This window comes from Mustela lutreola, chromosome 5 (assembly GCF_030435805.1).
Source record: "Mustela lutreola isolate mMusLut2 chromosome 5, mMusLut2.pri, whole genome shotgun sequence".
NCBI classification, from domain to species: domain Eukaryota; kingdom Metazoa; phylum Chordata; class Mammalia; order Carnivora; family Mustelidae; genus Mustela; species Mustela lutreola.
The window spans coordinates 80228056-80255044 of record NC_081294.1 but is presented as its reverse complement, the minus strand read 5'-3'; the positions used below and the strand labels follow the sequence as shown (position 1 = coordinate 80255044).

Here is a 26989-nt window from a genome sequence, read left to right as displayed (position 1 = left end):
AGGGTCCTGGATCGAGCTCCACATCGGGTTCTCTGCTCACAGAGCCTGCTCCCACCCCCACCCCGCCTACTTGTGATCTCTGTCTGTCAAATAAATAAATAAAATTTTTAAAAAACAATAATAATAATTATAAGGTTACTTAGTAAAAGTAATAAACTAGTGACTTTCCTTCCTACACTAAAATCATGATTTATAAAGTTGACTTCACTCAGAACTTCCAAGAAACACTCCTCTGGGATGTTTATCAAAATAAAAACTGTACATACCCTTTAACCCAACAGGTCCATTTCTAGGATTCATCCCACCAGGTCTACTTACTCAAGTGCCCATGACAAGTACCAAGATGTTCTGGTAATAGTAAAAGGCTGGAAATCATCTAAACATAAATATTATTAGGGGACTGGTTAAGTGAACTATGTCCTATCCATTCAATGGAGTACAATGTAATGCTAAGAATGAATAGCTCTATAGGTACCAATGTACAATAAGATCTAAAATACATTAAAACTGTGCAATAAGCAAATTATGCAAAACAGTGCATACGTCAGGCTACCGAAAAATACATAAATATGTATTCGCTGGCACATGCATAAGTTTTATCTGAAAAATTCACAAGAAATGGCAAAATGTTGCCTCCAGTACAAGAACTTGGGATCAGGAGGCAGGAGGAATTGGGAGGGACACTTGCATTCCTTTTTGCCCCTTTTGAACTATGTACCATATAAAGTTATTACCTACTTAGATAAACCTTTTTAAAAAGAAAAAGAGGTATGAATTAAAGAATGGCTTTCTAATTTTAGTTTATCGCTCAACTAATAATCATTTTCTATACCTGACCCAAAGTGCAATAACAAATACTCAGTAAAGACTGTTAAGATTTTTTTTTTTTTTAAAGATTTTATTTATTTGACAGAGAGAGATCACAAGTAGGCAGAGAGGCAAGCAGAGAGAGAGAGAGTGGGAGAAGGAAGCAGGCTCCCTGTCCAGGAGAGAGCCGGATGAGGGACTCGATCCCAGGACCCTGAGACCAGGACCTGAGCCAAAGGCAGAGGCTTAACCCACTGAGCCACCCAGGCGACCCATCTGTTAAAAGATTTTAGTTCTATGTGCCTGACAGTCTCCATGGCACAGAAACTGCCTCAAGCTAACTCAGTCAGCCTGGAAATCTACCTAAAGTCTCACAGGAGGAGCCAGTTCATAGATTGAAAGTGTTGAAATTAGCCTGAGTAAACATAAGAGCACATCTGATAGCGAGATCATATAAGCTTTGAAATCTACCTTTACAAACCATGTAAAATGGGGTTTATTTTGGCTTTTCCTTTGTGGCAGCAGCAGGAGTCAAAGTACAGCTACTGGCTTGGCCCAGAGAAGCCAGCTAGTTAACAAGGATTGGTCCAGAATTCTCAAGCCCCTAAAACCTTTGTCCATCTGGCAAAGAAAATGCACACACACAGAGACCACTCTAACCTCAGGAATCTCCTTTTTCTAAATATAGTAGGCAACTGCCCAGCCTCCAAGCTCACCCTCTGAAGCATTCTGTGCCTTCCAACCAAGGTGAAATGAGCCAGATGTAAACATGCCGTGACAGCTTCTGGCCCACACTGCCAAGCTGCTTTCCTCAATATTTCCTCTATTTCTCCACTCTGGGTTTCTACAGAAATGTGTAAATCCCAGTGACTCAAATTTGTAAACATTCCTCTGGCCACTAATGTTGTTTTTCTCACCCTAGTAAATGTGATTTCCTTCTTGGTCCCTGATATTTGAGCTTGGACTAGCCTATTAAATACAGGCAAAGCCCCATCCCATCTCTCATTTCATCCCTAAGAACCTAGAGCTCAGAAAACATACTGGACAGGTCCAAAGCCAATTAGGACACAGCCAATTAATTGCACTCTCTGTCTCTCTCCTCCAATCCCTCTCTCTCTCTCTTTCTCTCTCTCTCTCTCTCTCTCTCTCACACACACACACACACACACACACACACACACACTTCTTTTTTTTTTAATCCCATGCCCGGGTTCTTTTAGAATCCATGTCAGTGGCTAACAGAAAGACCTCTTCTGTTTTGTTTTTTTGTTGTTGTTGTTGTTGTTTTTAAGATTTTATATATTTATTTGAGAGAGAAAGCACAAGCAGGGGCAGCAGCAGGCAGAGGGAGAGGGAGAAGCAGGTTCCCAGATGAGCCTGACATGGGGCTCAATCCCAAGAATCAGGACCTAAGCCAAAGGCAGAGGCTTGATCGACTGAGCCACCCAGATGCCCCATGGGCCTGTTCTGTTAAGCATGCTTTTAATTTAAGCAAAAAACGTGAAGCTTCAGAAACATAATCTAACATACTTAAAAGAGCACAAGACAAATATAAATTGATGCAAAGGACCTAAATAAAAGATGACAAAGAGACTGTAAAACCTGGAGGATGGCAACAATTCCAGATCGAGGAAACTTCCAGGAATATTCAAGAATCCTGGGAATCTTTTCTCCCATGGAAATACTGGAGCTTACACACAAAGGTAGATGTGCAAATGATCCCTAAAGCACTTTCTCTAATAGTGAAATACTGAGACAATAAATACCTTTCAAGAGAAGAGTAGGTTAATAAGCTATGGTATATCCACAGCAGAACTCTCTGCAGTCATTTAAAAAAAAAAAAATGTACTATGGGACTACTCCTGGCTGGTTCAGTTGGTAGAGCATGTGAGTCCTGATTTAGGGTCATGAGTTCAAGCCTCATGTTTGGTATGGTGCCTACTTTAATTAAAAAAAAAAAAAAAGAAAGAAAGGAAGGAAGAATGTACTACATACAGGTACTGACATGGAAGAGCTCTAAACTATAGTATTAACCAAAAAGGAAAGAATAATTCATATAGCATAATGCCATTTATGAACAAAACACCAAATATGCACAGAAAAAAATTTGGCAGTTGGTTAAGTCCAGAAAGTGGGTTCTTTACTCTGTATAGTTCCATACTCTTTGATGCTCTTCGGAGAATGTATTCATGAATAAACTGTGTACTTTTCTTCATCTTTATACTATAAGCTTAGGTCATTCATCCATTCATATTTTTAATCCCCCCCCCTCACCAAATTGCACCATCTCCAAGTTGTCCTCATTTCAAAAAATAGCACCATCATTCACATAACTGCTCTAGTCAAAACATTTGAATCATTCTTTTTTTAAGATTTTATTTATGTATTTGACAGAGAGAGATCAAGTAGATGGAGAGGCAGGCAGAGAGAGAGAGAGAGGGAAGCAGGCTCCCTGCTGAGCAGAGAGCCTATGTGGGACTCGATCCCAGGGACCTGAGATCATGACCCAAGCTGAAGGCAGCGGCTTAACCCACTGAGCTACCAAGGCGCCCCCATTTGAATCATTCTTGACCTGACTCTTTTCTCTCATAGCCTAAATCCTATTAAACAGTAAATCCTGTAGGCTCTACTTCAAAATACCACCATCTCCAGTGCTGCCACCCTAGCCCCAGCCCCAGGTGTCACTACCTCTTACGTCCTCGGTTCCAACAGCTCCTAACTGGTCTCCTTGCCTCCATTCTTGCCCCCACTGTATCTATTCTCCATAGCAGCCTGATGATCTCTCAAAAACACAACCAGGATTACACCACAATCTCCCATGGCTTCCCATCACACTTGGAATGAAACACCAAGTCCTTTCTGGGACTCACACCATGGCCTGCCTCCTGGACTTACTCCCGGTTCCTTTGCCATCACTGTTCCTCCAAACATACTGGCCTCCCTGCTGGTCTTCAACATCCCCTGCACACTCCCACTTAATGACTTCTGCACCTGTGACTGCCACCCCAAAAACCATTACTCTAGGGCTTAGAGGACATAGTAAGAGCAGAGCAGGGCTCCAAATCTGTTAAATATAAGTCTTCCTTTCACAACAAAAAAATATATCATTTGAAACACACTGGGTTATCATTTTAAAAATCAAAACTAAGGTCAGTCAGGGGCGCCTGGGTGGCTCAGTGGTTTAAGCCTCTGCCTTTGGCTCAGGTCATGATCTCAGGATCCTGGGATTGAGCCCCGCATCGGGCTCTCTGCTCAGCAGGGAGCCTGCTTCCCCCCTCTCTCTCTGCCTGCCTCTCTGCCTACTTGTGATCTCTATCAAATAAATAAATAAAATCTTTAAAAAAAGAAAAAAACTAAGGTCAGTCAGAAATTTAACTTTGTTAACCACTTTGTTATGAGCTTCATACTGGAATCTCTCCCTTGGCTAGCTTTTTAAAATGCAATGGCCTTGACAGGATAACAAAGTCACCTTCATGAGTTCCTTTCCCCAACAGTTCACTGGTGATTACTGTTCCTCCCTGGCCCATTCTCATTTCATCAATTCATGGGGCTTGATATCATTACTTAGTATGTGATCATTAACATCAGTATGACCAGAATGAGGAAGTCCAGTCTGGGGCTTCTGCTCAGTGGGATGCTGTCGGCATTACAAAACCAGAAATGGGAAATTCAGTCTCCTAAGAACCACCATCCTAAGCCCTGGCATCCTGTAACTGAGCAGTCAAATGCATCTGAAGTTAAAGCAAATAGAAGCAAAATAATCTCCAAATGAGGACAAACGGAGAAACTATACTGAATACTGTTCATGTAATCATCAAAAGTTTTATGGGACAGGGACGCCTGGGTGGCTCAGTTGGTTAAGCAGCTGCCTTCAGCTCAGGTCATGATCCCAGCGTCCTGGGATCAAGTCCCACATCCGGCTCCTTGCTCGGCGGGGAGCCTGCTTCTCCCTCTGCCTGTGCCTGCCATTCTGTCTGCCTGTGCTCGCTCTCTCTCCCTCTCTCTCTGATAAATAAAATCTTTGAAAAAAAAAATAAAGAAAGAAAAAGAAAAAAAATGTTTTATGGAACAAAATAAAGGGAAAAATCCCAGACATAAAACACTGTCCAGGGGCACCTGGGTGGCTCAGTGGGTTTAAAGCCTCGGCCTTCTGCTCAGGTCATGATCTCAGGGTCCTGGGATAGAGCCCTCCATCAGGCTCTCTGCTCGGCAGGGAGCCTGCTTCCTCCTCTCTCTCTGCCTGCCTCTCTGCCTAAGTGTGATCTCTGTCAAATAAATAAATAAATAAATAAATAAATAAATAAATTTATTTTAAAAAGCATTGTCCAACAAAAAACATCTAAATATACATCTTAGCAAAGAAAATGTACCAGTGGTCAATAAGCACATGAAAATATGCTCACCATCATTAGTGAACAGGGAAATGAACATTTAAACCAAGATTAACAACTTCACAACCACTAGGATGGCTGCAATAAAAAAGGCAGACAATGACAAGCACTGGTGATAATGTAGAGAAATCGGAACCCTTATACAAAGCTAATGGGAATTTAAAAGGATGTTCTGCACTGTGGAAAACAGTTTGGCAGGTTTTTTAAAAAAAATTAGACCTAAGTTTACCATAGAATCTAGCAATTCTACTCCTACATAAGAAATGAAATAAGAAATGAAAACCTATGTCCACACAAAGACATGTACACAAATCTTCATTACAGCATTATTCATAAGAGCCAAAAATGAGAACCCAAATGTTCATCAAATGGTGAATGGATAAAGAAAGTATGATTTACAAAATGGAATACTCTTCAACAATAAAAAGGAATAAACCACTGACACAAGCTGCAGCATGGATTAATCTAAAAACACTCTGCTAACTGAAAGAAGCCAGATGCACAAAAACACATATAGTATGATTCCATTTGGCCTAAATTTTCACAGAAGAAAAATCTACAGAGACAGGAAAAAGTAGATTAGTGGTTGTCTGAGGCTTAAGGTAAGAATAAAAAATGCCTTTTTGGGGTGACAGAAATGTTCTAAAACTGGAATGGACTGATAATAGTAAACTAACTACAAATTAATAAATTATACACTTAAAACTGGTGAATTTTCTAATTCAATAAAGCTTTTAAAACAAAAACAATTACCCCAAAATAGGCTGACCTACAACAAGTGGCTATTTTAAAAGGAATAACCAGAGGGGGGCCTGGGTGACACAGTCAGTTAAGCCTCTGACTCTTGGTTTCTGCTCAGGTCATGATCTCAGGGTTGTGAGATCAAGCCCCTTTTGGGCTCCATGCTCAATGTGGAGTCTATTTGAGATTCTCTCTCCTTCTCCCTGTCCCTCCTGCTTGTGCTCCCTCACTCTCTCTAAAATAAATGAATAAATATTTAAAGAAAGAAATAACCATAAACATCATGTTCATGACCAGCACTCATGATAAATTGATAGGTCAATTCCAACTCTCAGTGATCATTCTGTGGGGGTGAAAAATGAAGAGCAGAAAAAGAGCTTTTTATTATTAAAAGGAGAAAGAATAGTATTTCTTAATTATAGTTCTTGGTAAGGAAGCCCAACAAATAAGATATTCAACCATAAAAAGGAATGAAATTCTGGCACACACTACAACATGGATGAACCTTGAAGACATTATGCTAAGTGAAATAAATCAGACACCAAAGGACAAATACTGTATCATTCCACTAATATAAGGTACTCAGAGTAGTCAAATTCATAGAAAAAGAAAGTAAAACAGAGGCTACTAGGTATTGGAGGAAGGGGAAAATAAGAGTTATTGTTTAATGGGTATAAAGTTTCAGTTCGGGATAATGAAAAAGTTCTGGAAAGCAATAGCACTGATGGTTATACAACACTGTGAATTTACTGAACACCCAGGAAGTGCGCACCTACAGAAGATTAAAGTGTCTGTCTGTACTTCATGACAAACAAACAAACAAACAAACAACAACAACCAAAAAAAACCTCAACAAAAAAAAATCAAACAACCCAATTAAAAAATGGGCAAAAGACCTGAACAGATACCTCATCAAAGATAATGCAAAGTGGGCAAATAATACACATGAAAAGATGCTCCTCATTGTGTTATTAGGGAGCCAAATTTCAAAAACAATGAGACAAACCCTACATGTCTGTTATGGTTAAATCCAAAACACTGACAACACCAAATTCTGGTGAGGACACAGAGCAACAGGAGCTCTCCTTACTTTACTACTGGGAAGACAAATGGTCCAACACTTTGAAAGTGGTATTTGAAAGACAGTTTAGCAGTTAGTTTCTTTCTTTCTTTCTTTCTTTCTGTCTTTCTTTTAAATTTTATTTAGTTGAGAGATAGCACACATGCACAAGAGAAAGAGAGAGAGAGAGAATGAGAGAGTGAGAACGTGAGCATGCATGAGTGGACAGGAGGGGCAGCGGGAGACGGAGAAGCAGCCTCTCCACTGAGCTGGGAGCCCTATGCAGGATTCAATCCCATGACCCTGAGATCATGACCCAAGCTGAAGGCAGATGCTTAAATGTCACCCAGGTGCCCCAGTTTAGCAGTTTCTTACAAACTGGACACACTCTTACCATATGATCCAGCAGTTGTATTCCCAGGTATTTCAACGCAAATGAGTTGAAAACCTACAGACAAATGTGTCTATCAGCTTTATTCAAAACAGCCCAAATTTGGAAGCAACCAAGATGCCCTTCAATAAATAAATGGATACATTCACATGGTACATCCAAACAAAGGAATATTTGTCAATGACAAAGGAAATAAGCAATCAAGCCACAAAAAGACATGAAGGAATCTTAAATGCATATTGCTAAATGAAAGAAGCCAATCTGAAAAGGCACAATATATGACATTTTGGAAAAGGCAAAACTAGGGAAACAGTAAAAAGAGCAGTGGTTGCCAAGAATAGGGGCACAGGAATGAGTAAGTGAACAAAGGGGATTTTTAGGGCAGTGGAACTATTCTGTATGATGTTGCAATGGCCAATACACATTATTAAACATTTATCAAAACACACAGAATATATAACACAAAGAGTGAACCCTAATGTGAGCCATGGACATCAGTTAATATTACTATATCACTGCTGTAACAAATGCACCACACTAATGCAAGATGTCAATAATATGAGAAATAGAGGGGCATCTGGGTGGCTCAGCCAGTTAAGCTTCTGCCTTCAGCTCCGGTCATAACCTGAGATGCACTCCTGCTTCGAGCTTTCTGCTCAGTGGCCAAGTCTGCTTCTCTCTCTCCCCTGCCCCTGCTCATGCTCTCTCTTGCTCTCTCTCTCTCAAATATATAAACCCTTTTAAAAATAGTAATAATAATGGGGAAATAGAGAAGAACAGGTATATAGTGTTATATGGGAACGCACTATACTTTCCACTGAACTGTTCTATAAACCTAAAACTGCCATAAAAATATAGTCTCTTAATTATAAGAGGGACCTTAAACCTTCGTCAGTAGGTTGAGAACTATCGATTAGATGCAATTTATTCAACCCAGTAGAGAAGAGAATGGATTAACGTGGAAGAACTTTTTTATAGTCAATGTTATATAAAAACTACAAAATTATATTTGGATATAATTTATTGTTGTTTATATTTGTATGAGTAATATTCCAAATGTCAATATTACAAATTACAACCATTTAAAAATATTTAGGAAATGCCTTCTTTCTTCATTTGCAAGATGCTAAAGCAAAGCAAAGGAACTGGGAAAACCTCTTGGCTACCTAACTCCATATCCATTTGTCCTATTAGGATTTTGTAAGTAATATAATTATTCCTAAACAAAGCAGGTTGGCAGTGAACATCCTCTGGGAGGCCATTCGAATGAAGGGTTCATCTTGCTAATGCAAAAAGCCTATGCCAAATCTCAAGAACTACAAAAGTGTGACATGATTTCAAGCATAAAACTTTAACCAAAAGTAATAAATTCAAAACAGAAAAAATAACAATAAAGCATGCAACTCCCGATTTTTTTTTAACTCGTTTCAACGAGCAAAGAGGATAAACCATTCATCTTACATCAAATCAGACCAGGGAACAGGTTTCTGGCCTTCCTGTTTGATGCTTTATTACCCAACTAAAAGAGAATCACTTCCAGTTATAAAATAAATAAGTCATAGGAGGTAATGTACAGCATATTGACTACAGTTAATAATAATGTAGCATATGTTTGAAAGTTGCTGAGAGTGGATCTTAAAAGTTCTCATCATAAGAAAAAAAATTTTAACTGTATGGGACAGATGTTAACTAGAGTATTGTGGTGATCATTCACATCTATAAATGCAGAATCATGTTGTACCCCTGAAACTAATACAAAGTTATATATCAATGATACATCAATTTAAAATTTTTTAATTAAAAAAAGAAATTAATGCTATAAAAGTACATTTTAAAAATCATTTTTAAAAAGAATCACTGATAATCACTCAGTGCATATCCAAAGCGAAACTGTACTGTTATATAAAACCAAGAGATAGCCAGACACCCTCATTTGCCATTCTAGTCTATCTTTAATCTTATGATGGAAAGGAACACAAAACTCCAAAGCACAATACAAAATACTAACTATTCTTTGCCTACCCAGGTCTCAGAATCTGAAAAACCAATGGCACAATATTTTTACTTAACCTAGCACCTGCTGCATGCTTCTCCTTTCTTGGGTGTAAATCTATGAAGAATTTGCATCTTCACTACCAGTGTAGTTACTGAAGGCAAAAAAGAGACATGTTCAAGAGAAGGCCCTACTGTCTATTGCCAGGTTCAAAACCTGGTTACACAACTTCCTAGCTATGTGAACTTAGATAAGTTATTCAACTCTAAGATGCAAAAAAGTAAGAGGTTTCATCTCACAGGATGGTGATAAGGATGAATGAGACAATGTAGACACTTGGCAAAGTGACATGTACTTGGTAAGTGCCCTAAAAAACTGCCATAAAAATATAGTCTCTTAACTATAAGAGGGACCTTATAAACAAAAAAGGGACCTAATTATAAGTGGGACCTAATAAATAAAGGCACATCATCTCCAAAAATTCTCATAAATACTACAGGCTCAACAACATAAGTATAAATGCATTTGCTTCATTTTGTATGTCACCCATCAGGGCAAGACCCCAAAGTAAGGCTTTACGGAGCAGCACATACCCTGCCCAAGTTGACTGAAAGTTCACAGATAGAAGGAGCTAGATTCTTAATTTTATCTTGGTATCCTCTGTATCCATCACAGTACCATGAACCAAAACTAATCTACTTCCTGCCCATGGATTTGAAACACAAAGGCATACCTGGGTTTCTCCTAGCTCTGGGACACTGTTCCATCTTTGGGATCTCACCCCTAGTTAAACCCCCTGAAAAAAAGCAGTTTATGGATTCAAAGTTCTACCTGAAATTCCAATGATAAACCATGAGAGACTGTGGACTCTGAAAAACAAACTGAGGATTTTGGAGGGAAGAGGTGTGGGGGTTCGGTGAGCGTAGTGGTGGGTATTAAGGAGGGTACGTATTGCATGGAGCACTGGGTGTGGCGCATAAACAATGAATCTTGGAACACTGAAAAAATAAAATTAAATTAAAAAAAAAATTCTATTCCTAAAGTTGGTCACCCTACTTAGGAGGAAACTACTAAAACTGTACCTGTGATATTCGAAATAGGCAAATCTATAAAGATTGAAAATACACTAGTGGTTGACAAGGGCTGGCAATAGAGGCAGGGGGAGCTGGAGAAAATGGGGAATGACTGCCAGTGGGAATTAAGTTTCCCACTGGGGTGGTGATGAAAATGTTCCGAGTGAACATTTGGGGTGATGAAAATGTTCCGAGACTGCGGGGATTACTGCACAATTCTATGAATGTACTAAAAACCTCTGAATTGGATTCTATAAGTGAGTGAACTATATGGTAGGGTGAATTATACCTTAAAAGAATTGATATTTTTAAATTTTGAATTTTCACCCCAACCCTCCCACCTTGGACTATGAAAATAAGGGTATCCATTTTATCTCAGAAAGCAGACGCCAAATATACAGGAACAAATCCATAAGCCAACTATCAAGAAGGAAAGAAAGAGTTCCTGAAATCCCATACCACTCCTCAAAACCAACAGCCTAATTCACTTTCACTTCTGTGAAACCACATTTGGTTTGCCACAGGGTCCATGAGACCAGCCATGAAGTCCAAAGCATTCTGTGAGCTTCTTCTGCAAGGCAAGAGAGAGGCAGCCAGCCCTGCCACTGAAGGGGTATGTTAATATATCAAGAAGGTTGAAAATTTAAGTTACCAAAATGTTATTAGGAACAAGAAGTATGTTGGAAGACTTACTTTTTTTTTTTTCTTTTTAATTTGTGGGACTTTTTTGGCATAACCACATTATACAAACAGGATTACCAGGATTCTTCCCCCCCAGTGGTTAATACATACACACCTGTGTAAATTATGAAGAAGACATAAGCCTAATTCCCTGCACCCAAACCAAAAAATATACCTCTGCTCTTACTGACTTTTGCTCTGAGTCTTGATAACCTTGAATCCTGGAAGATGATTATAGTTACCAGCAAGTGAGCAGTGCTATGCACCAGGGTCCAAGCTAAGTGCTTCTTTACAACCAATGATTTGTTTAGTCCTCACAACACAAGATCAGGGTGGCTACTACCATTTTACATAGGAGGAGCTCAGGTTCAGTGATTTGTGGAGTCAACCAGTAAGTGATGGGATTAAGCTTTGAACTAAAGAAATGTAAAAACTTAACTCCACACGTCTGAATTTCATTGAAGCTGCTATCGTCTCTACAGAAAAATAGAAAGTCTTGAACATACAAAATCCTCCCGACTGAAACACTGATTCATCAGGGTACAGAACAATCCTGGGCATATGAACACCCACAGAAAAGACCTGGACAAATCAGGACAGAAAAAAACTGACAAAGAGTTACCAAGGTAGGTCACAAATACTTTACTGTTTCTCTTCTATGTATCCAGAGGAGAGTCTTAGACTCCAGGGAAAAACTTGAAGGGTGTTATTTATCAGACCCTCAAGGGGATTCAAGAGACAACTGACCTCAACAACAGTTTTGCTTCAGGGTTAAGTGCACAGACTTTGGAATCAGACAACCTGGGTTTAAATACACCTAACTGCTTTGTCACCTTGGGCAGGTAACTGACCTTTCTGACTTTCCGTTTCTTCATGCATAAAATAAAAGTAGTAATAACAATGATCAAGCTGAACTTTGGCAATCCCAAGAGGCTAATTTTATTGCCTCAAATTAACACACGAAGGAAACAATATAAAACCATAAAATTTATAGCTGGCTAAGACTATAAATCATCTAAACCAGGGTTATTTATATAATTACGTATTTATTTTGTGTAATTAGTTTTAAAAACACTGACTTTACATTTTCAGTATTAAGAAAGATGAACAGAAGAAAAAAACAATAGTACACAAATCCTAAGATAGTAATACACACTGTAGCAAGCACCTAATGATAATGGAATGCCTGAAATCTGGGAAAGAGTGATCGATCAACTCCACCCTTTCCACTGAAGAGGTCACACATTATCTATTCAAGTATTAGTTGCAAAGAGCATAGTTAATACATACAACTGGATATACAGAGATTAGAACAATAAGTTCCTTACTAGGCTCTCCCCCAAGTTACAGGGCTGCTCCATTCCATTAGACAACTTAAATAACTCTTAAACCCTATCGCTGCATTATTTCCTCCTACCCAAGAAATTCTTACTCCTGGCAAAAAAAAAAAAAAAAAAGACTAGCGACAAATAAATTTCTAGTCACACAAATGCACCCTACGCATACTCAAGACAGACATACAAGTGCAGTTTCCAAAATCTAGCAGGCTTGGTCCAGAGGGTCCTTTGTGGGTAAGCAGGATGGGAAAGGATTAGGAGCTCTGTATTAGCAGGAACTCCAACTCTGGCTCAGACCATGCAGGGGCTCAAAACTAGGCCCCACTGCTGGAGCTGTGTGGCTCTGGACTAGCGACACCACCAAGCCTATGTTCTCATTTGTAAAATGAATAACATGAGATAATTCACTGGCAAGGAGTCAGTCTCTGTAGCCACAGGAGAACAGAATATTCACTGCTCCATGGTCAGAGCCCAGGGCAGCACCAGCACACAGCAGACACTCCATATGTTTGCTGAAAAAAGCAGAAGCCCACTTAAACCCAGCCTGAGATTCAGTCAAAATTCATGGGCCCAATCTATGAGGGGGCTCCTAACTTACTCCAAACCCAGGGTGGAGTGTTCCCTGAACCAAGGAATGTCACAGAGAAAGGAAGAGTTATTCATAGGCTTCAGATCAACAGAGACCCTGCCTCTGAGGAACCTCCTCACACCACAATTTCATGTGTATTTGACCCCAAAAAACTGGCAATTGCTGTCTTGGGCTTCCACTATCTCCCTTTTCATTTTTAGACGCAACAGGATCCAAAAAATGACATCTCAGGCCCTTGATTTCTGAAAGTCTCCTTTCAAGAGGCCTGGGAAGAATTTTCACAGGTAGGACCCCGCACAGTCAGGGCATCCTGTCTTAGCTGAAAGGTATGGCCTATTAAGAAATCCATCACACAGACAGGAAAAGTAAAGTCAAAGACAATTCCGCTATCTTCCTTCACGTCATTCCTGATTCTCAAAACTAAAAGATGGACCGAACTATTTTTAAACGGGCAGATTGACAAGGCACCAAAAACGACCTCACAATCCAAGGAGCTCATCCCTAGAAGACTCTTGTTTGCCCAGGAGAAACTCTGGCTCTGCAAAAGTCAAGAGAAAAATCATACACAGTACGCAAATCTCGTTTCTTCGCCCCGCTCCGCCCCCCCCTTCCCCACCAAAAGGAAATAATTAAAAATGGTTTTACAAAAGGCTCCAGAACCTTGAAGGATGAGCTTAAACTTCTGCTTTCTGAGTGAGGCCAGAGGACATTCCCTTAAAACCTTTGAGTTTTCAAGGGTAATAGGAGAGGTAAAAGAGCGAGGGAGCGGGAGAGGGAGAGAGTCAGGATATGTTCTATTTTTAAACCCTCGCCCACGGTTTAGAGTAAAGGAACACTCTGATGCTGTACTCCCACCGCTGTCACCTTCTGCTAAACACAAGAATCACAACCTGCACACGTACACGGCCCTGGGTCACCGGCGGCCGCTACCGCCCGGAACCGCGAGCTCACCAACCATTCCACCCAGCCCTTCCTTGGCAGCGCCAGTGCCTTTCGGAGAACCCCGCGGCCCCGGGCGGGCTGGCGGACTGAGAGCAAAGCAATCCCGAGCCGCCTTCTCCTGAGGGGAGGTAGCGCCCCCTTGGCAGGGCACGTTCTGCTTCCGCGGCTGGGTACCCAAGGGTGAGCTAGTGTTCACCCAAGGGAGCCGGCGTGATGGACGCGACGGCATTTCCCAACCGGGTGCAGCGCGCCAGGCACAGGCGTCCGGCTCCTGGGACACCTGTGTGCCGCGCACACCCAGCCGCCGCGCCCCAGAGCCCCGCTCGCCCTCGGTCACCTCCCGGCCAGCCCAGAACGCCAACGGCCGGGGGGCCGGTGCCCTTCCTCGTCGACTGCTGCTGGCTCGCCCATCCTACGAACCCTTCTCGCCCCACTGTAAGCTTCTACCGCCGGTCCTCAGTGCACCCAGGGCGGAACGGCAGCCGCCGGCGCGCGGACGCCCAGGGCCGAGAGCCGCCCGACGGCCCTGACGCGTCAGGGCCCCGTCCCCGCCGGACTCGGGACACTCACTCTTGAGCGCGCTGATGAGTGACTTCCCGTCCTTGATGAGCTCCTTGATGAATTTGTTGGTCTTGTCCAGCTCCGCTTCGTGAGACTTAAGCGTCTCTCGGAAGTGCGGGCTGTCGAGGCAGCAGTCGCTGAATTCAAGCGCGGGGAGCCCCATAGTGCTCGCGTCGCCCAGCCGGGGGGCGCGCCTCCCCCAGCGCCCGGGAGGCCCGCAGCCCCGAGCACGCCCGCGGCGGGACCCCGACCGGGACCCCCCACGCCCGCCGGCTCCACAGGTGTGGCGCCGGCTCGCCCTCCGCGCTGTGTCCGCCGGCGCGCACGACTCCTGACCGGAGTGGGGACCCGGCCGAGGGGCGGCTGCTCCGGCGGCGCGCCACGGAGCGGCCGGCGGGCAGGAAACGCAGCGACCGACCCGCAGCGGGGCCGGGAAGCGAGCTAGCAGGCGAGCGAGTGCAGCCGCCGCCTCCCCGCCTCCTTCTCCTGATAGCTCTCTAGCAGCCTCGAGCGCCCTCTCACAGCAGCCTCAGCAGCCCCGCCGGCGTCCGGGCCGCTCGAACCTGCTAGTGGTGACCTAATCCCAGCCGGACCAATCAGCACGCCCGTCTCAGCCCGACCCCCCTGCCTCCCGGGGACTCCCGGCCCTTCCGTGGCCTTGATCCAATCAGCCGGGCATGGAGGCGGGGCATGGGGCGAGGGGCGGGTCCACGCCATCGCCTAGGTCTGCAACACAAGCTCCGCCCCCTCCCGCCCGCACGGTGTTGCAGACCGGGTGCTACAAGGGAAGATCGCTGCGGTGCTTGGGCCTTTCCCACTCCGGATCTTGTTGACTTACTGTGGCCCGAATTCGAACCCGAAGTGGTGCTTCTGCAGGTCTGGAAAACAGAGAACCCTAAATATGCCTAGCATGAAAAAACTGGGAATTGGGGTTGCAGTTCCCTTCAGCCCGCCCTGCAACGGCTGGGCAATCGAGCTTTCCATTCAAAATGCAGCTCCCTACCCTGGGAGAACCTCGAGCGCACCGAACCACCATGTCAACTCTAAACACACGCTCCTTATTCCAGTCAAGCAGAAATTATTTGCATTTTTGAATTACCAGCTTCTCTTGTCTGCAGTCTTCTCGCCTCCCACAGTCTGTCCCCCTCATGGCCACTCCTGCTCAAAATCCGCCCACCGCTGCCCCCAGCCAAAGGATCTAACATCCTTAGGAGATTTCAGCCGCCTGTTGTTTTCCTGCTGGGCATCTAGCACAATTTTACATAATTACGTCCTGCCTGTTGTCCTTCAATACGTTGTGAGCTTTCCGAGGGCACAGACCACTGCAGTTTTCTTGTACGCTGCTGCATTCACAACACCTAGACCAGCGGCTTGCATTCAGTAACAAAAATTTAGAGCTCACCACGTGCTGTGAGTGATATTCGTACTCCGGTGACTGACAAATATTTGTGGAATAAATGAATAAATCTTACCCCACCTACTACCCCGAGGTCGCTGCCCTGTTGTCCCTCTTCCACCACTGGAATCAACCAAGCCCCTCACTTTAGTGCACTTGTCACGGTGGTTCCCACAGTGCCTAGTGCTGAACTGTGAACTCCTGGAGGATAAAGACTGTCCCTGAATGAATTTTTGTATGTCCAGGAACTAGCGGCTCTCCTTCAGTTAAGGTTTTCCTGTTTGTTTTTTTAAAATAGGTCTGCTGTGTGCAGGCGCTAAACTAGATGACGGGGATACTAAGATGAAGAACAGAATGAACTTAACTGCTGCTGGTCGGTGGGAGAGACCGGAGAAAAGCAATAGCGCTGCTCGGTGAGACAGAAGTCCTCAGTGCTGGGAAACACAGGGAAAAGTTGCCAACTCAGGAGCCAGAGAAGACATCTATGTTGAGAAATAAATTGATTGGTTTATTGAATGTAGAAATGAATGAATGAGTGTGATCTGTTTGGTGTTGTAGCTACATATTTAGACTTGAGAGCGGGCCCAAACAGCTATGGGATAGATAATTAAAACCCTGAAAATAGTTGCTCCTCACTTGCCAAGGATGAGAAAGATGTACTTAATGCTGTATTTTGAGCACTTAAAAGGTAGGTGTTCTGGTTCTCTATGGATACGTAAGAAATCACACTGGAACTTAACGTCTAAAATAACAATCTGTTTTCTTTCATGACCTCTATGGGTCAGGAATCTGGGGGAGTTTAGCTGGGTAGTTCCATCTTAGAGTGTCTCCTCTTTTCTCAGTCAGATGGTGACAGGCATCGGAGCAAGGGTGGTTGGCTGAGCTGCTCCCTGTCCTTGGATGGGCCCAAGGCTTCTCCACATGCTCTCTGTGTGCCTGACTTTGGACTTCCTCACTCCATGGCAGTCTCAGGACTCTAGTGTGAATGCCCCATCTCACAAGGGGAAAGCTGCACCACCCTTTATGGCCTAGCCTTAGAAGTCACAATTTTCTACCACTGTCAATAACTACAAGCAAGTCACAATCTCTCACAGATTCAAAGAGAAAGGAATGAGACTATGCCTCAAGGTGGGGAAGTGACAGAACGGGAGATACTGTTACAGCCATGTCTAAAAAAAACAATCTGCCACAGAGGCACTGACACATGATATTCAACAAATGTTAAATGAATGAAACAAAATGGGGGCCACAATGATTGATCTTCTCCGATTGCAGAATATCGGGCAACTGTGTATAAAATAAAATAAATTTATTAATAATAATAATATTCGCTATCATTTGTCAAGCACTTAGTTTGTGCCAGACACTATGCTAAATTATTTATATACATTTAATATGTACCTGGTAATATTGGTACTATGATAATCCCCATTTTTCAGATGAGAAATTGAGATCCAGAATTGTAACTTGAACCAGGTTACCTAGCTGAGAGGAGTGTGTGACACATATACACATACACCTTAATATGCCCATTTGCAGACAAATATGTGTGGATAACATTTCATTTCTCATTAATTTAATCCAGTATTTCAAAAAACACCTCCCACACTTCAGGCAACCTTATCAGAAAAAGAGAATTAGAATGCAGTAGTATTTAGTACAAAATTGGCACATGGAAGGTGCAGTTCTTTCTCTCTTCCTAGAAAATAAGCTCCATAAAGTTGAGGCTTTTACGTTGTCTGCTGCTATAGCCCCAGCTCAGAACAGCAATGGATACTTCAGAGCTGCACAATGCCAATAGAAGGGACACAGGTTTAATAAGGAAGAAACAGCAACATGTGTGACAATATAGGCGGTAGCTATGAAGGCAAATAAAACAAAAATCACTTTCATAGTAACTATAGAAATAATTTAGGCAAAATAACTTGGTCTAAATTCTTAGGAAGATGTCTAGGGGCACCTGGGTGGCTCAGTGGGTTAAGCCTCTGCCTTCGGCTCGGGTTATGATCCCATGGTCCAGGGATCAAGCCCCACATCGGGCTCTCTGCTCAGCAGGGTGCCTGCTTCCTCCTTTCTGTCTGCCTCTCTGCCTACTTGTGATCTCTGTCTATTGAATAAATAAACAAAATCTTTAAAAATAAATAAATAAATTCTTAGGAAGATGTCTGAATTCCTTCCAATTAGTCAAACAATTGACAAAAGTACTGATACTTTCGGTATCAGTATAGTCTGAATCTGTAATTTCTGACTTCAGTTGTCCAATTTATTTTACACCTGCCATACAATGACCTTCCACTTAGAAAATTGGAGAGCATTCTCATAGATGTCTCTCTGAGCCCACATAAGCAGAGATGAGCAGAGGCCACTCATTCATGGCTCCTGAACACAAACTGAAGAACAGGGCTGGTCCACGATGAAGGTTCTTAGGTCCTCATGCAACTAAAGACCAGAAATAGATGTAGCTTCTGGGTACTTGGATGATGATGTCAGCACAAGATTTCTCTCCATCCCATGAGCTCACCTTCCTCTATGGTGCCTTCATTCTCAGTTTCTCTCTGCTCCTTCAAACATATATCAAGCAATATTAGCAGTAACAGTGGGGTTCCCCCCTCCACCCCAGCAAGAATTAAAGCAGAAATTACAAGACTGAAACCGGGGGTTCAATAGTCCCACTCCTAAAACATAAAGCACTGGGGAAGAGTTGTTTCCCCCAAAGGATAGACAAAGGGCTGTGAACAGGAAAAGAGGGAATTAATGCTGAATAGGCAGAAGCAATAATAAGCAGTATATCTGACCAGTCACCTAACCTCTTCAAAAGGAATGCTCCTTCTGCTACATTTCCATGGTTTTGTAATCCTAGTTAGCACGTACTCATTCTTTTTTATATTTGCTACCACGTGTTGCTTTTACATAGTGACTTTGCCTTTGTATCATTACCAGATAAGACATCAGTTTTCTGGTTTTAAAATAATGACTTGGGAATTATGTTATAAATATTCTATGTCTCAATTGTGGTGATGGTTACACAGGTGTCAACATTTGTTAAAATTTATGGGTGCATTTTATTGTGTCTAAATCATATCTCAATAAAGTTGATTTTAAGAAATGATGATGGGGCGCTTGGGTGGCTCAATGGGTGAAGCCTCTGCCTTCGGCTCAGGTCATGGTCTCAGGGTCCTTGGATCAAGCTCCGCTTTGGGTTCTCTGCTCAGAGGGGAGCCTGCTTCCCCCTCTCTCTGCCTGCCTACTTGTGATCTCTCTCTTTGTGAAATAAATAAAAAAAGAAAAGAAAAGAAATGATGATGGTAGTGATATTAATGATGATATATTTATTGAGCTTTTTTTTGGTAGGATCTGTGCTAAGTTCTATATTGCAATTCTAACCTTTACTAAAATCTGGGAAGTAGGTACTGTTACCATCCTTATTTTTAGATACAGTAACTAAAGATTAGAGAAGTAAGGTGCCTAAGGTCACATACTTAGTTGTAGAACTAGGCTAAGAATTCAAATCCATATGCCTTAAATAACTATTGCATGTAAGCTATCTATAAGAAAGATATTTTATATATATATATTTTTAAAGATTTTATTTATGTATTAGACAGAGATCACAAGTAGGCAGAGAGGCAGGCAGAAAGAGACGAAGGGAAGCAGGCTCCCCGCTGAGCAGAGAGCCCGATGTGGAGCTCCATCCCAGGACCCTGGGATCATGACCTGAGCCAAAGGCAGAGGCCTTAACCCACTGAGCCACCCAGGTGCCCCAATATTTTATATGTTTTAAAAAATTAATAATACGAGCCAAACCTAAAACAGGAATAAAACCACACATGAATGATAGAGGACATATCTCATTCTGAAATGTGTGTGTTTTTCCAGGACTATTTGCTGGTATGCCCCCAAAAATGATTCTGCAAGCCTCTAATTTGTTTTGGCTTTAAATCCAAGGCCCCGGGACGCCTGGGTGGCTCAGTTGGTTAAGCAGCTGCCTTCGGCTCAGGTCATGATCCCAGCGTCCTGGGATCGAGTCCCACATCGGGTTCCTTGCTCCGCAGGGAGCCTGCTTCTCCCTCTGACTCTGCCTGCCACTCTGCCTGTGCTCACTCTTGCTCTCTCTCTCTCTCTGACAAATAAATAAATAAAATCTTAAAAATAAATAAATAAATAAATAAATAAATAAATAAATCCAAGGCCCCTACCATTAGTGTAGAAGCAATTGACTAAAACAGACATGAAATCCTTATTTTCCTTGGAAGAATAATCTATCCTTACAAATTCATGGGTTTGTAGTTCTTCAGGGGAGGTGGCAGCACTTAATTAACATTCTTTGGCTCAAGAAATCAGTGAAATTCATATTACTTGTAGTATACAGGTCTGTTTTATATGTTATCAACATTTTTCACACCTGCTACTTTTTTATTCACTATCCTTTCCTTATCCATTTATTGAGAAAGTACTTACATATAACATTTACTATGTACCAAATACTCTCCTCCACACTTGACAAAAATTAATGCAATTAATCCCTTAACAACCCTATTATTATCTTATCTCCATTTTATAGTGAGGAAACTGAAAATGACTAATCTAAAGTCATAATCACTGAGCATCAGAGCTGAAATTCTAACTCCAGACTAGTCTAGCTCCAGACTTAAACTATGTTACTAGCAGAACCCCAAGTTCCCAACTAAAGAATTGAATTCCTCAGACATCTACACAGCTGCTTGTGGCCATGTGCCATTTTTTCTGGCCATCAAGATCTAACTGGAAAGCTACTGGGTGGGGCTTTGGAAAAGATTTTGGTTTTTTGATAAAGGGACGGCTAACACACACTTTTTGCCCACCTTCTCTCCCAACTCTTTTTGCCTAGACTATGGATATAATGTGTGAAGGAGCAGCAGTCATTTGCAACCATGAGGATCAATGCCACATGCCAGGTGCCTTGGTGATATCCATAAGCCACAACACCCAGCGCTAGGATGCCCAACTACCAACTACTCAGAACAGGAAGGGAGAAAAAATTCAACCTATTTGGGCACCATTAATGGAGTTTTCTGTTACTCAAAGCCAGATACAACCCTAACTGATATAATGCACTAATCACAAAAGCTATTTATCATATCACCTCCTCTTGAATTTTGGGCATCTGCATTAATACATGGTTCTTAGGGAGTTTCCAAAATGGAAAATCATTAGGATTTTTTTTTAACATTTTATTTATTTATTTGTCAGAGAGAGAGCACGCGCACAAGCAGGAAGAGCAGCAGGCAGAGAAATAAGCAGGCTCCCTGCTGAGTAAGGAGCCCGATGCAGGACTTGATCCCAGCACCTGGGGATCATGACCTCAGCTGAAGACAGGTGCTTAACTGACTGAGCCACCCAGGTGTCCTGAGAATCATTGGTCTTAAGGATGGTTTCCTAAACATTTAAAAATAATATCTACATTTACAGGAATGTGTATTAAATGAAGAAAGATACTTAAGAAAGATGATACTCCATGAATAAAAATAAGCTTGTTCAAAGACTGAGATGAAACCAGAAAATTATCAAAGATAATTTCGGGGCGCCTGGGTGGCGCAGTGCGTTAAAGCCTCTGCTTTCGGCTCAGGTCATGATCTCAGGGTCCTGGGATCAAGCCCCGCATCGGGCTCTCTGCTCAGCAGGGAGCCTGCTTCCTCCTCTCTCTCTGCCTGTCTCTCTGCCTACTTGTGATCTTTGTCTGTCAAATAAATAAATAAATAAAATCTTAAAAAAAAAAAAAAAAGATAATTTCAGTTACAGACCCAGGATTATCTGGGTCCGTAAAAATAACCAGTCTGTTTCTCATAGTTGTTGCTGCTGAAATGACCAAGGACAATAGCTTACTTCAGTGAAGTCACCTACACAAAAGCAGTCCTGTGCACTTGCTCTCTTTCTTGCCTCCATATCTTCACGTACATTTGTATACAGTGCATGACAGCATATTAGAGGTCCTGAGATGTCCTGTAGTAATTAATCCTGTGAGACTGTTCTGAACGTAGCACTTCTCATTTTCCTTTGAGCACAGAACCCTGTTTCCCCCACACATCCCCCATATTTCGTGCTCTATGAAACACATCTGGGAAATGAACAATATCCTAAACACCAAGAAAGGGGACAAAGGAGTAAGGGGTCATTTCTAGCTGTTGGTTGCCATTTCATTTGTTGCAAAATAGAAGGTTTGTCACTGGGAATTTAAAAACTTTCTAAAGCAACTAGAAAACACTCACTATCCAACCCCAAATCCTTATTAGTGGGTAAGTTCTCTTCTCTGGGGATCCCTGCCCCTTTAGATGGCTTGGGTTTTGTGGTGATGCTGTGGTTTTTAGTGGGTGCTCTTTCTATCGCAGTGGCATTGGTGGTGTAGTAGAGGGCAGTATTTCCGTAGAAAAATTATTCTCGCCGTCACTTCCTTCTAAGGAGAAGCCAGTATGAAACATGAGTACGAAAATAGGTTATCTTGCATCTATAGACAGGGCAAAGGGGATATAATATCTGATGGATCTACAAGAGTAGCTGTTGGCAGATTTCTTTTATTTATTTCCCCACTTCCCTTTCTAGTTCGTTTCTGGAATTTCCCATCACTACATTTGTATTACCCGGCACCATCTGCAGAAAAATTTGACTTACAAAATTAGTGTCCGTAATACTCTCAGCCTGAAGAATTGCACCACGAACACACTAACAGTTTCCAATTTAAAAACTAGCTCTTTTCTAAAGGCTGTTTTGCCTGGAAAGTGACAATGTGAACCAATCTTGCGCCTCCCAAAGCTGATCTAATGACCTCTGCCAGCCCAGAAGGAAGTTTTCTCTGATCCATCACCGAACAAGAAGAACAGTGAGAATGCAATGAGTTTTCCATAACATGCATTCCATTGGAGGCAGCGCTTTCTATTTTGAGATTATGTCCTTCCTGCAAATTTGGTATGAACATACTCATTTTTTTGTATTAACATACTCTTTCTGTTTAAAGTAGGATGATGATAAATGAAGGTAGGAGCCGTATTTTAAAAAAAAAATATTTGGCAAAATTTAAATTTGGAAGTCCTGCGTCCCTCCAACTTTGTTTGCTGTTGTTTTGTTTCCTGTAAGTAATGTCTACACCCAATGTGGGGCTCAAACTCAAGACCCCAAGATCAAGAGTCGCATGTTTTACCCACTCAGCAGGCCAGGCAGCCATTTGTTCTGTTTTTGATTTGAGTTTAGAAATGGCTCCTTGAGCCCAGGGAACTCGTGTATTTTGTCCATAGCTGTGTTCCCTGTTACTTGTAAAACGCCTAGCAACAGGAGGCAATCAATACAGTATGACAGGTGTTAAAAGATAAACTGAGGCACATTAAACTCTTTGACAGTTTATTTGAGCAAACATCAATCCCATCAGGCAGCACCAAATGGAATGACTGGGAGTGCTCCACCGAAAGGAGTTAAGGGCAAAGTTTTTATGGAGAAGACTTGGAAGCAAAGCAAAGCAATTATTTGGTTATAACTTAAGTGGTTGTTTTACGTGGGAAAGCCTGTGTGGTTGTTTATGATTGGTTGCTCTTCAGTTTCATTTTCTCGGATTCAAGTGCATTGAGTCCTTCTTAGGTTTTGTTTTGGTTACTTGGCTATCAAAGCCTCAGAACAACCTCAGTGGGGGTCTCCTTGTTTCATCACTTTAACACAAACTAACCCAGAGATCAGCAGACTTTTTCTAGAAAGATTTTCCAGGCTTTTTGGACCATTCAGGCTCTATTGTACCTCCTCAAGTCTGATGTTGTGGCAGGAAACCAATCACAGATGATACACAAATGAATGAATATGGTGGCTGGGTTTCCAAAAACTGTATGGACACTGAAATCTGAATTTCTTGTAATTTTCAGGCATCAGAAACTCTTCTTTTCATTTTGTTTTCCAGCCATTAAAAAATATAATACCTAATCTTAGTAAGCCATATAAAAATAAGTAGCAGGCTAGATTTGGCCCACAAGCCATAGTTTCCTAATTCCTGGACTAACCAAATGAAAGAAAGGAAAAGCAATTCAAATCCATTTCTTTGGCCTATTGTTAGTGATGAGTATTATAAATGACAGTGAGGAAACATTTTGAAACTAAAAAGGACCAGATAATATCTCTGTCAGTATAAAAAATAGTAGATAGACCTACTAAATTTATTTAAAAGATTCAATTTCTTACTGTTTCCCAAAAAGCAGAAATGAGAAAACCAGGAGTCCCACTGCACACCAACCAATTCTCTCTGAACTGGGCTATTCATGGACTCACAGAACCAAGTAGCCTTAGAGCTAAGAGATTATGGAAAATATCCAATTCAATCACATTGTCTTAAAGTCAAGGAAACTGAGTACCAGGGAAGAAAGATACTTCCCCAAGGTCACCTACCTAAAGAACAAAAATAATCTAATAAGGAAAGAAGACTTCTTAAGGCTGAATAAAAAATAAAGTTGTATAATGAAAAAAGCATCAGTTTCTATCCATAGGTTCAAATTCTGGCTTTGACACAATGATTTTGAATCTCAGGTAAGTTACTTAACTATCTGAGTCTCAATGTCTTCATCTTTAGAAGATGAACAGTAAGTAGTTATCACAGAGAGCTATAGTTAAGAACAAGTGAAATAATTTACCTAGTACATTGTCAGACATAATAAATGCCCAATAAATTAAAATTTGTATTACTATGTGAAATTTTAAAAACGTCAAAATGTATTATGCTTGTTAAAAACATCTTGAAATTATAGCTTTTAAAGTGAGCTAAGAAGTGAAAGCCAAGTATTTGATGTTTTAACAAACATATTTTTATCTTTATTAGTTGAAATACTTCCTTGAATTTCTATTTATAGCATTCCTCAAAGATGACATGCTTGTTTTAAAACTGAAATCATGGGGCGCCTGGGTGGCTCAGTGGTTTGAGCCGCTGCCTTTGGCTCAGGTCATGGTCTTAGGGTCCTGGGATTGAGCCCCGCATTGCGCTCTCTGCTCAGCAGGGAGCCTGCTTCCCCCTCTCTCTCTGTCTGCCTCTCTGCCTGCTTGTGATCTCTCTGTCAAATACATAAAATCTTTAAAATAATATAAAATAAAACTGAAATCACAAACTAGGATGGAGGTTTTCTTTTTCTTTCTTTCTTTTTTTTAAAAAAATATTTTATGGGGCGCCTGGGTGGCTCAGTGGGTTGGGCTGCTGCCTTCGGCTCGGGTCATGATCTCAGGGTCCTGGGATAGAGCCCCGCATCGGGCTCTCTGCTCCGCAGGGAGCCTGCTTCCCTCTCTCTCTCTCTCTCTCTGCCTGCCTCTCTGCCTACTTGTGATCTCTGTCTGTCAAATAAATAAATAAAATCTTTAAAAAAATATATTTTATTTATTTATTTGAGAGAGAGACAGTGAGAGAGAGAGTATGAGCGAGGAGAAGGTCAGAGAGAGAAGCAGACTCCCCGTGGAGCTGGGAGGCCGATGCGGAACTTGATTCCAGAACTCCAGGATCATGACCTGAGGTAAAAGCAGTCGTTTAACCAATTGAGCAACGCAGGCACCCTCTTTTTCTTTCTTTAGGATGGCATCTGATTAAACAGCACTAACACAGGTTACTGAAATACCCCCCAAATCATTCAACTATGAAGAAACCCTACCACTTGTGAATTTGTATTTAAGTTTCTTAGCTAACAATAATTAGGGGAAGATGAAGAATGTAGTAGTTAAAAAAAAAACATGGTCAAGAATGTTCTCATATCATCTTTTTAAGTTAATTTATTTAAGTAGTCTCTACACCCATTTGGGGGCTCAAACTCACTAACCATAGATCAAGAGATGCACACTCCCACAACTGAGTCAGCCAGGCACCCTTCACATTATCTTTTATAAAGTAATGCCAATAACAAAATCTCAAGCAACAGACAGACATGGCTTTTAACAACAGCTCTGCTGCCTGCTGGCTGTGTGACTACGACCAATTAATCTCTCAAAGTCTCAGGCATTTTAAGTATACAATGGGGGTGACAATGTTCCCTACCTTACAGGGCTGTTGTGAAAATTAAATAGTAGCATGCACAGAAAGTGTGCACTACTTAGACCAGTGTCTGCCCTGCATCATGGGTTCAAAAACAAATAAAGCAGTAGCTGGCCATGTTGTTTGTTGGAAGATGAATTTAAATAAAATCCATTTTTATAATCTTTTGTCTCCTCTGCTGGATATGAGATTTAAGTGTGAAAGAACTGTTTTTCAGAGTTATAATGTAAACTGAAACAGTAACGGCACACTTGAAGCTAGAACTGCCAAAGGTTTCCTCCATTGTTCCAGTAAACCAGGAGGAAACCAAGAGCCTCGGGGGTTTCTAGGAACTAGGAACACAGGTTCAATTCCAGACTCTAAAATAGAAAAGGATTTTGCTGGTTACTTTGGAGATATTCAGCTCTAACTCTTCAAGAAGCTTTCCTGCCCTCCCAGTTGAAAATAGTCCTCACTCTTGGTCTTCATTGCTATTCTGTATCTCAGACCCCTGCTCGTTTTCTTCAGTGCATGCATAACAATTTCAAGTTATTTGTTTATTGACTACCCCTCAGACACATTATCTCCCCCTTCTTCCTACCTCCTCCTCACTTCAGTAGAACGTAAGCTTCTCATTGGCAAGGACGGAGCTGGGACCATGTGGTTCACGGCTCCATCCTCCCATGCCTAGAATGGCACCTGCACATTGTAAATTCCCAGTAACTATCTGGTGAATGAACCAATGAATGAATGAATGAATGAATGAATGAATGAATTACCGTATGAATGGGCAGCCCTGGCAGAAGCTTCAGGCTTTCCCTCAAAGTCTAGAAAGGAAAGGGAACTGATCTTGTGGCTGACACAAAAGGAAAAGAAAACTAATAGAATTGTGACCACATAGACCCAGCACTGAAGTCCTAGACCACAGAGGCTCAGAATTTCTAGGGCAGGGAATACACAGTGTGTGTGATATGTGGGTGACTCCAGGCCAAAGAAGTTACACACATACACACACACACACACACACACACACAGA

The 26989-nt window shown here is 41.8% G+C and overlaps 1 protein-coding gene across 5 annotated transcripts in view; it reads right to left on the bottom strand.

Moving 5' to 3' along the window:
* The window catches only part of ARHGAP26 (Rho GTPase activating protein 26), a 448623-nt gene extending 433728 nt beyond the window's left edge, over positions 1–14895 (bottom strand). For 2 of the 5 annotated variants that reach the window (XM_059174924.1, XM_059174925.1), the window contains exon 1: positions 14576–14886. In XM_059174924.1, coding sequence (XP_059030907.1) covers positions 14576–14729 — 154 coding nt within the window. In that variant the 5' untranslated portion in view covers positions 14730–14886. Of the gene's footprint in view, positions 1–13965; positions 13973–14575 lie in introns of those variants that run through there. The other 3 variants (XM_059174922.1, XM_059174923.1, XM_059174927.1) reach the window with 3 other exon arrangements.
* Between the last annotated feature and the right edge of the window lie 12094 nt (positions 14896–26989).